Source organism: Propithecus coquereli, unplaced genomic scaffold (assembly GCF_000956105.1).
Source record: "Propithecus coquereli isolate 6110/MARCELLA unplaced genomic scaffold, Pcoq_1.0 Scaffold114, whole genome shotgun sequence".
NCBI classification, from domain to species: Eukaryota; Metazoa; Chordata; class Mammalia; order Primates; family Indriidae; genus Propithecus; species Propithecus coquereli.
In genome coordinates, this window is record NW_012135414.1 from 752378 (window position 1) to 763621 (window position 11244).

At 43.1% G+C, this 11244-nt stretch overlaps 1 protein-coding gene across 2 annotated transcripts in view; it reads left to right on the top strand.

The window, feature by feature from the left end:
- Window positions 1-9514, top strand: part of ZBTB5 (zinc finger and BTB domain containing 5) — a 32515-nt gene extending 23001 nt beyond the window's left edge. The window contains exons 1-2 of one of the 2 annotated variants that reach the window (XM_012656668.1): window positions 4983-5021; window positions 7192-9514. In XM_012656668.1, the coding sequence (XP_012512122.1) occupies window positions 7196-9223 (2028 nt within the window). In that variant the 5' untranslated portion in view covers window positions 4983-5021; window positions 7192-7195 and the 3' untranslated portion in view covers window positions 9224-9514. Of the gene's footprint in view, window positions 1-4982; window positions 5022-7191 lie in introns of those variants that run through there. The other variant, XM_012656661.1, reaches the window with a different exon arrangement.
- Window positions 9515-11244: the final 1730 nt, after the last annotated feature.

Below are 11244 nucleotides of genomic sequence, written 5' to 3' on the forward strand. Positions count from 1 at the left end.
CGTGAGCCACAGCGCCCGGCCACTTCTAATGGTTTTGCATCTGTGTTTCTTCTGAGGACTGCCTTGGGGTGACTGGCATCACTGTGTGCATGGGCCGGGGGAGCCGGAAGGGCCTGGCAGTTTACATCACCCTGGGGAGGCTCTTAGCTGTTGAGTGACTGATGCAGGGCTGTGAAAGCCCAGTACCTTTGCCTTGAGGTGGCTGAAACTCAGAGGCGTTATTTATACTCCAGTGCTCTCCTGTTAAATCGGGCTAAGGCTGGGATTCTGCCCAAAAATCATACCGTTGCTTGGCTGCTGCTGCTGCTTTTTTCTGCTCCCCTATTCCCAGTTTCCCCTGGGAGCACCTTGATAAAAAATCACTTGAATCCTCTCATGGTCTGCTTCTGGGGAACCCTAATTAAAACAATATGAATCTAAGTCTTCTTCATATTCATAGTCTTTGGAATCACTTTTAGGCATCATAGTTAATACACTGCTATTTCCAACTCATTCTTGGAATATTAACTTTTGGTCCATTGGGATGGCTAAAACGTATATTTAAAATGATGCTAGTGTGTCCACTGCATGTCTCCTTTGTTTTAACGGATGGCTCCATTCTGACCTTAATTGAGTTATGCTTGTGTTACTAGATATTAAATAGCTCATCTTAAAATTTAATCAGTGCAGTCACAGCAATAGTTGTTTTACTGTGCATGAATCATTCTTACTGATCCATTCAGAAAGACTGGTCAGTATTTAGTTTAATCACATTGCCTGGCATGTGATGCAGTAACTGTTTATTTCAATATTGTATCATAGGAAGCTTTCTATCCTAAAATAGTTTTTTTTGAGACAGAGTCTTGCTGTGTTGCCTGGGCTAGAGTGCTGTGGCGTCAGCTTAGCTCACAGCAGCCTCAAACTCCTGGGCTCAAGCAACCGTACTGCCTCAGCCTACTGAGTAGCTGAGACTACAGGCATGCACCACCACGCCTGGCTAAAAAGAGACGGAGTCTCGCTCTTGTGGAGGCTGGTCTCAAACTCCCCTGACCTCAAGCAATCCTCCCGCGTCAGCCTCTCAGAGTGCTAGGATTATAAACATGAGCCACGGTGCCCAGCCATATAAGCCTTTATCTTTATTGGGGTTATGTTTCGCTACTTCGGTAGCCTGTTATCAAAGGTGTCTGGGCCCTGGAAATTTTTCCTCACAATGGTGCTTGTGGGACCGCAATTTTCTTGCTGTTTTTATTTTTTCTATAGAAAGTAGGGATTGAACATAAAGAGTTTGACATTTTAGTGGATGACCTTTGATGGAAAAAGGTGGTGATTTCTTATAATCAAGACAACTGACATTTTAAAAAGCAAGCTATTGTCGTCTTATAACTTTTGCTGCTTGTTGCAAAAGAAAAGCATTGAACAGACTATTACTATCCTTTTACATTGGTATGCTGGGTTGAAATACAGTTTATTTGGAAAGTAAATTAGTCTTTTATGTCCCCTCTCATCTATTAAGTCAGGATAATAATTCCTACCTGGCAAGGTTGTTTTGAAGATTAGAAATAATGTAAATAAGAAGTGCTCAGCACAATGACTGGTGAGCACATAGAAGGCTCACAATAACAGTAGTTACTGTTATTTTATTTTTACCGCTACCTCTATTACTATCACCACTGAGACTGCTACTGCAGTGCTGGCTCCATTATCCACAGTAGGAGGGAAAGCGATGCACCAACTGTCTGGTGCTTCTTGTTTTTCCCTAATAGGGCCCAGATTTACGTGGTCCCTTAGTTGTTAGAGCAACTCTGAGGCTTGCAACAACTCCCTGTTTGATTAATTTTGCTTCTCAAACCGGAATGTTTCTTCCCTGTTACTGCTACAAAATAATTACTTCTTTGGAACTTGGCACTTATTAGTTTTTGAATTTACTTTCTAAGGCAGGGCTACAGACTTGTGAGCAGTAATTGCACTTTGTTTCATCTCCCTAAACCTTGAGCTCTGTGGTCCCTGAGTGAGTTGGGTGGGGCTCAGGGATGTGTGTGCTGCTGCCTGCCACTGTTGGCCCTCTCCTCCCAGCAGGGAGTCTTGGTAAAGCATCATCAGTGGGAAAGTGTGTGTTTTAGAGATCTGTTTTGTAGTTGGAAATTCTTCAAAGGTAAACAAACATAGGAAGCAAAAGAGTATGGCCGACATGTGGCTGCTGCATTGGTGCATTTTGCCATTCCAATAGTTAGTTACTTTCCAGGTATAACGAAATGGCATCTCACTTGTCACAGTAGACACTTGGTTTTTATGGATTTAGAGTTTGCCATTTCAGTTATTTACCAGGATCCTGAACAACTTTATCCTATTTCATAAGGCTGGGGCATTAGAGCAAGTGGTTGTGCCTGGCAAGCTGCTTGACATCCCTGTTGCCTTCCACTTGCAGTAATTCTTGTGAAATGCCAGAATGGTATTTGTGAATTTGGAGATTTGCAAAGTTATATACCTTTAGAATGCCAAGGATCTACTATGTTTTTTAAAATTTAATTTTATAAAAATTAATATGTATATATTTATGTATTTAAAACCACATAGTTCCATAAGGCATATAGATTAAAAACACAAAAACAGCAGTTCCCTGTCCCAGACGTTCTTTTCTCCATCAATTTCCCACTCCTCAGAGGCAGCCATTTGCAGTTGTTTCAGCTGTTTCTTCCACTACTGACTTCTGTATTTCTAAATAATATGCTACTATTTTTTGAGATAGCCTATTTCAGATAGTATTTCTGGACTAATAGGAAAAGAGAGGACTAAACTCTATTAACACCACTTCTCCTCTGTCCTTCCAATGCAAATTTGCCTTTTCTCACCCTCCCAGTATCTCAGATTTGGTTTGGTGTTCATATTATCATGCCTATGTAAATATTGCCTACAAATGAACTGCAAACAACCTTTTATTTTTCCTACAGTTAATTATTGCTCCATGTTTAAATTGTCTTGTTTTTTTAACAACCTGTCTTCACACCGTGATGGAACTGTTAAATTCTTAGCACTGTCAGCCACATCAGATGATCTGTCTATTGCTTTTTCTCACTCCCCTTCGAAACCTCCTTCCTATAATCCTCCATCCTGCTCCCGTCTCAACTGCTCGCTCTCCAGGCCTGCTGCTTAGTTGTCATCTTGGGCTACATCATCATCCTTGGATTCTCTTTGCCTGTCTTTTATGGTAGCTCTCCTTTTTCCTGCATTCTTTGTTTTCTTTTTCTTAGTTTATTCCCAGCTTTCTTAAGCACAACCTTTAGTCTCTTCCTGAAAAGGGATAAACCTCTGGGTTCGTGCTTGTGTGAAAATGCCTTAGTTTATCATCATAACTGATAAATAGTTAGGCTGAGTGTGGACTTCTAAGTTGGAAATGATTTTCTTGGAGAATTTTGAAGGAAGTATCACTCCTAACTTTCAATATTGCTTTGGCAAAATCTAATTTTAATTTCTGATTCTTTGTAACCAGCAAACTTCTGCCCACCCTCCCTTTTTCAGGACATTTAATCCCAAATGTTGTAAAATGTCACTGTAATGAGCCTAGTATGGGGACTTGTTTCTTCATTCATACTGTTGAATACTTAGTGGGGCATATTAGTCTTTATAAGCAAATTCTTCAGTTCTGGAAATTTTTATTTTATTTATTGATTTATTTATTTATTTCATTTTATTTTTTTGAGATAGGGTCTTGCTGTGTCACCCAGGCTAGGATGCAGTGGCATGATCATAGCTCACTGTAACCTTGAACCCCTGGGCTTAGACAGTCTTCCCACTTCACTCTCCTGAGCAGGTAAGACTATAGGTAGGTGCACACCACCACACCCAGCTAATTTTCTCTCTCTCTCTTTTTTTTTTTTTTTTTGTAGAGATGAGGTCTCACTGTGTTGCCCAGGCTGGTCCCGAACTCTTGGCCTCAAGTGATCTTCCTGCCTTGGTCTCCTAAATTGCTAAGGTTACATAGGCATGGGCTGCTGTGCCCAGCCAGTTCTGGAAATTTTTAAAATACTGTTTCTTAAATCATTTTCTCCCTCTGTTTTCTGTCTTTCTCTTTCTATAGTCAGATTGGACCTCATTAATCCTCTTTTTCTCTTTTTTTAATTTTTAAAAAATTTTTATAGATTTAGGGGGTAAAAGTGCAGATTTGTTACATGGATATATTGCGTAGTGGTGAAGCCTGGGCTTTTAGTGTGCCCATCCCCTGAATAGTGGACGTTGTACCCAGTAGGTAATTTTTTATCCCTCATCCCCCTCTCACCCTCCCACCTTTTGGTGTCTCCGGTGTCAGTTAGTCCACTCTGTATGTCCGTGCTTACCCATTGTTTAGCTCCCACCGTAAGTGAGAACACATGGTATTTGTCTGTTTCTGAGTTATTTCACTTGCAATAATGGCCTTCAGGTCTATCCATGTTGCTGCAAAAGACATGATTTCATTCTTTTTTATGGCATACTAGTTAGTATTCCATGATACATACATATATAACATTTTCTTTTTCCAGTTATCCATTGATGGACTCTCTTTCTTATTCATTCACTTTTATTTCTCCTTTGCCTTCCCTGTGAAATCTCTTCAACGATTCTCTTCCAACCCTTCTATTAACTTGTAAATTTTTTTGTTATTTTTAATTTCCAGTAGTTTTCTTTTTCCCTGAATATTCGTCTTTTTTTAAAAAAAATTATATTTTCTTGTTTCATGGATGTGGTATCTTATCTCTGAGGATGTTAATTATAGGTATTTTTTCCCCTTTTAGTTTTCTTTTTTTTGCTCTGCATTGTTTCCGTTTCTTCCAAATGCTTTTTTTCCCCCTGTCTGTATGGTAGAGTGTTTTTTCATCCAGATTGTGGTGCTCCCTAACTGTTCATATTTAAGAGTGAAGCATGAACTGATTGGAAGCTGAATGGATGGATAGGCCTTGAGGACTAGTAGGTTTCACCATAGGAAAATTAGATGGAGACCCAAGTATTCTGTTGGAGAGACTCCCCAAACATCAGTTTCTACAGAGAGGAATCTCCAGTCTCCATGGGAGGTATGAAGAATCTCCAGTCTCTTTGCTAGTCTTACGGTTGCTGAGCAGGTAAAGGGGTTGAAGGTGGCAGGTGAGGAGGGGCGTCTTATCTTCTGTATGCAGACTTAACTTAAAGTTTGTTTACAGCATAGTGCCTGATTCTGACCTCAGGTAGCACCTGGCATCGTAAGTACAGAGTCTCTGCTTCAACCTCAAAGGCTTCCACACTCCCTACCCCTGCCCAATCCTGTCAGAAGCAGCTGCCCCTTCTTTGTCTCCTGTTGCACCTTATGCTTCCCCTATCATAGCACCTATAAGACTTTATTTGCTTGTAGCCTGTTTATTAGTCTGTTTCCCCTGAGGGCAGGGATTGGATCTGTCTTGTTGATCATTTTGTTTCTTGTACCAGGCACATTAGATATTCAGTCTGTATATGTTTGAATCCCAGGGTTTAGCCATTATATTCAGCCTAACCTCCACCCCAGAAGACCAGAGGTTCACTCTGGAGAGGGGGGAACAGGATTTTTGACTCTTTGGGTCCCTCAGTGTCTGTAGGGCCTGTGAACAGAGGGCACCGAGGAGTGCCCCTTTGGGGTTATTGACTCTCTGTTCTAACTACATAATGAGGGTCTGTCATGAGCTCTAGCAAAGGATACTTTTAATCGGCAGTCATGCAGTTCCTAAGAAGTGTAGCAGTTTCTTGGACAAGAATAAGCAAGGTCTTGTTTCCAGTGAGTCCAGAACATGAAAATGTACAAATATTTAATGATTCCATACTCCACATTGGAAAAGTGATCCACTCAGAGGCTTTGTGGGCTCTTCTTTTTCTCCTTTGTAAATTCTAACTTTTCATTATGAAAAATTTTAAATATACAAAGTAAACTTTTGAAGCAAAGCCCAGACATCGTTGTTTCTTCTGTAACTATTTACATCTTTTAAAAATACTCTTTAAAAAAAATCGTAGTACCATTATCACAACTAAGGAAAAAAATAATAATAATTTCTTAATGTCATCAAAGACACATGTGATATTCTAAGCAGTCAGTTTAGTTAGTTCTGTAGAAGCCCTACAGTTCAAAAGGGACTCTAGGAGATCCTGTCTCGCAAAAGGGACTCCAAAAAAATGGTTTCGGACCAAGCTTATTCATCTCTTGTTTTTCTTTCCCCGTAATTTCTTTTTATGGAGGTATCATGTATTGTGCTTTCTTGAGGTATAATGTACATACCATAAAATTCCATGTTTTAAGTGTTCAGTTCAAATATTTTAATAAATTTATAAGGTGTGCAACTATGACCACAATAGAATTTTAGGCCGTTTCTGCCACCCCCCCCCCAAAAAAATGCCTCTTTGCATTTGCATTAATTTCCTAATCCCACCTCTAGCCACAGATGACCACTGGTCTACTCTCTTTATAGAGTTATCTTTTCTGTATGTGAGAGTTTTTTTAATCGGATAGACTTTCAGCCAGGCCTCCTGTCTTAGCCACACCTTCGCTCCACTTCCCCTGGCACCAGTCTCTGAGCTTTTGGGAGGGCAGTTTACATATGTCAAGTTGTTTTATCTCATGCCAGTTTAGGATTTTAGCTTTTTGGGTATGCTCCATCAGCATTCATTCACCTGCTCCCCTGCTTCCAAAATGCTATTGATGTCTCTTTTTTTTTTTCTTGTGGGCTTATACCTTTAAAACAGTAATAAAACCAAAAAACTTTAGTGTCTTTTTAATGGGGTTTCAGGACTGAGTAGTGGGCACATGCATGTGTGCAGTCTACTACCATCTATAACTGGAAATCTTCCCCACAAACATTGATTTGCCCTTTTCACTTATTTAAGGTTGTTAAGACTGGAACATTCCTCAGGGAATGCAGAACTCTAACAGACTTTTGTGGGATAGATACGCTGCCACCTACACATTGGTATTTACTAGACCCTCCGCGTTATAAGTGGGTCCCATGACGAGTGAAGGGGAGCCTGTACACAGCCAGTGGCTGAGCCCACATGCGTATACTTCCTGGGCTGATAGCTGGGTTGGCGTTTGCTCCTTATTTGACAAGTTCTTAGTGTATATGCCTGTCATCAGAGACATCACAAGCTTTAAAAGGTCCAAGCTTGGCTTTTCATCCTACCCTGTGTTCTGACTTTGACTTAAGCTTATCTAAGTCTTAACACTTTTCTTTCTTTGTTTTCCTGTAGGATCATGGATTTTCCTGGTCACTTTGAACAGATCTTCCAGCAACTGAACTATCAGAGACTTCATGGCCAGCTCTGTGATTGTGTCATTGTAGTGGGGAACAGACACTTTAAAGCCCACCGCTCTGTTCTGGCAGCATGCAGCACGCATTTCCGAGCCCTGTTCTCAGTGGCGGAGGGAGATCAGACCATGAACATGATCCAGCTGGATAGTGAGGTAGTGACAGCAGAGGCCTTTGCTGCGCTGATTGACATGATGTATACCTCCACCCTCATGCTGGGGGAGAGCAATGTTATGGATGTCTTATTGGCAGCCTCTCACCTGCATTTGAACTCTGTGGTTAAGGCATGTAAACATTACCTAACGACAAGGACGCTACCCATGTCTCCTCCCAGCGAGCGCGTTCAGGAGCAGAGCGCCCGCATGCAGCGCTCCTTTATGCTGCAGCAGCTGGGACTAAGCATTGTGAGCTCAGCCCTCAATTCCAGCCAGAGTGGTGAGGAGCAGCCAGCCCCCATGAGCTCGTCCATGCGCAGTAACCTGGACCAGCGGACACCCTTCCCCATGAGACGCCTTCATAAGCGCAAGCAGTCTGCAGAGGAGCGGGCCAGGCAGCGCCTCCGGCCCTCCATGGATGAGTCTGCCATTTCAGATGTTACACCAGAGAACGGGCCTTCGGGGGTTCATTCTCGGGAGGAGTTCTTTTCACCAGATTCTCTAAAAATTGTGGATAACCCTAAAGCCGATGGAATGACCGACAACCAGGAAGACAGTACTATCATGTTTGACCAATCTTTTGGTGCTCAAGAAGATGCCCAGGTGCCCAGCCAGTCTGACAACAGTGCCGGCAACATGGCACAGCTGTCTATGGCCTCTCGTGCAACTCAGGTTGAGACTAGTTTCGATCAGGAAGCTGCAACTGAGAAAAGTGGTTTTCAGTGTGAAAATCCTGAGGTTGGCCTTGGTGAGAAGGAGCACATGAGAGTGGTGGTTAAATCTGAGCCCCTGAGCTCCCCCGAGCCTCAGGATGAAGTGAGTGACGTGACCTCGCAGGCAGAAGGCAGCGAGTCCGTGGAAGTGGAAGGAGTTGTGGTCAGTGCCGAGAAGATAGACCTCAGCCCTGAAAGCAGTGATCGGAGTTTTTCAGATCCCCAGTCTAGCACGGACAGGGTAGGTGACATCCACATTTTGGAAGTCACAAATAACCTAGAGCATAAGTCAACTTTTAGTATTTCAAATTTTCTTAATAAGAGTAGAGGAAGTAACTTCAGCACAAATCAGAACAATGATGATAATATCCCAAACACCACTAGTGACTGCAGGCTGGAGGGCGAGGCCCCTTATTTGTTGAGTCCAGAGGCTGGGCCTGCAGGCGGGCCCTCTTCTGCCCCTGGCTCCCACGTGGAGAACCCATTTAGTGAACCTGCAGACTCCCACTTTGTTAGGCCTATGCAGGAGGTGATGGGCCTGCCGTGTGTGCAGACATCCGGGTACCAAGGAGAACAGTTTGGGATGGATTTTTCCAGGTCTGGTTTGGGTCTCCACTCCTTCTCCAGGGTAATGATAGGTTCCCCAAGGGGAGGAGCCAGTAACTTTCCATACTACCGCCGCATAGCTCCAAAAATGCCAGTTGTAACTTCTGTCAGGAGCTCACAGATCCCAGAAAATTCTGCCAGTTCCCAGCTAATGATGAATGGGGCCACATCCGCATTTGAAAATGGCCATCCTTCCCAGCCTGGCCCTCCACAGTTGACCAGGGCATCTGCTGATGTCCTGTCAAAGTGCAAGAAGGCCTTATCAGAGCACAATGTTTTGGTTGTGGAGGGAGCTCGAAAGTATGCCTGCAAAATCTGCTGCAAAACTTTTCTGACTTTGACAGACTGCAAGAAGCACATCCGTGTTCACACAGGTGAAAAGCCCTACGCCTGCCTCAAGTGTGGCAAGAGGTTTAGTCAGTCCAGCCACCTGTATAAACACTCGAAGACCACCTGCCTGCGCTGGCAGAGCAGCAATCTTCCCAGCACTTTGCTCTAGCTACGTGTCCTCACGAGACCATGGTGAGGCCAGTTGGAGGACTGAAACTAGAATCTCTTTTGGTAAGCAATGAATGCCACTGGGTTTGAGGCTTCAGGCTGCCCAGTGGCTCTTGCAAATTTCAGCAACTAATAAGTGGAGAACTAATACATGTAGCATTTGCGCTGCTGCATTTCTGAGTGAAGTGCACGCCTTGGGAGAGGGATGCAATCCCCGAAACCAAGTTCTTCCTTAGGATTGAGTAATACGGTCATAAAGTAATTTGTAACTGATGTTAAAAGTGGCACATTTAAAAATTAAAAAAATGAAGTGCAAAAGAATTTTTTTAGCAATTTTTGTAAAACTCTGTGAAGCATTTAATTAAATTTCCTATACCCTCTGATGGGAGTATTATATCCCTGTACAGTGATGCAAAATGCACTTACGTGTAACCAGTGGTGGCTTGGCGCCTGTCTGAAAAGAAGGCCCTTGAGGACGCGCCTGTCTGCCACAGATGCTTTAAAGTGTATCCTGAGCTAGTCCTAGGCCTCAGAAAGTACTGTATTTTTTATTGTTGTCTGATTTGCAGTCACAGACACTGCACTTTGATGGTGCTGACACTGGGTCCAGAGTGAGCATTCTCTTGGACTATTAGGTGTATATACTTTTGAATACATCACTGTTAGATAGATGTTTTAACAGTTTTTTCTGGTTTTAAAAACAAAGTTGTAAATGGAGTATGTACTTGTAGAAAGTGACAAGTAAGGTATTGTTTCTGTATGTGCTGTTTTAGCAGTATTTTAACCAACTTGTACTACAGATGTTACAGTTCCATGTTAGGAAGTCAGAAAAGAGCTAGTGTTTGTCTTTGTTCTGATGATGTGGAGTCATGTTTTGTGGGGTCTTTCATGGCACATCTCACCCAAGGACAAGCCTGTTCTCCGCTTCATTTCTTCACACTCCCCATATGGTATCTCTTCCAGGCCTAGAGTACCATTTTCAGTTACAAACTAACCAAAAATTCCACCCCCCCATGGGTTTTATTACTGTTATATGCTGTACTTTTAACAATATAGACCCAAAACTTTTATTGTTGTTGCTTCCCCAATCCTGTACTGAATGTTCAAAATTGTTTGAAATCCAAACACAGTAGTGTTCATGGATGTTTTCCAGGCTCCATAAGAGTTAGCCCATAGCACAGAAGTCACTAAGTAGCATCTGAGACTGTTGGGGAGGCATTCGGATCACTGCCCAGGGCCCTCTCTGGGCCCTCCGGCCTCACATCCCCAGCCCCACCTTGCCGTGGACCCTGTGCCATTGGGGCTGTTGGTGGCACCTGTGTAAGGCCAAGCCCTGGCTCATGTGTGTCCAGAGGAACAACACAGGTTAATGCATTTCTATAGAACTCATGAAGCGTCGGTTTAATTCATGCATGAAAATGAGTTCATTTTATTTTTTTAGACATCTTTCTTAGAGATACCAAATCATTGTGTGTAATTCAGAGAAATTATTAAGTTCTTGTGTTTAGAAAGCTTAAGTATTTATGTGGAGCCTAAAACAAAAATGAGTGTGTGTTTTCTCCTCTTAATTTAGTGTGTGCAGTTACACATCTGTGGATTAATTCATAATGTTCTAGAGGGGCTTGACGTCTCCCATGAATTGATTCCCGGGGAGGAAAGCCCAAAAGGAAACCTGCGATTCCTCTCCTTCTGAGTAGGCGTGGGAAAGAGGCCACTGGAGGATGTGGGATCCCCTGTGAAGTTGAGCTCTGTATACGGCTCATGGTACGCGTTCTGACATGATGTGAGGAGGCTCTGCATCCACCCCTCTTTGTGATGTAGGGACCAGTGTCTTCCAAGGAGATTGATACTGGGACTCAGGTGGGTCAGCATGGAAACAAGAGAGGCCCTGCCTGGGCCCAGGGAGAGGATCCAGTGACACCAGCAGAAAAGTGCGGCCCTCCTTCCCTTCCGTCTTGAGGAGGTGTGCCAGCAGCCTGCCTTTACCTCCCCTCGGCCATATGCAGACTTTGCTTTTGGGGC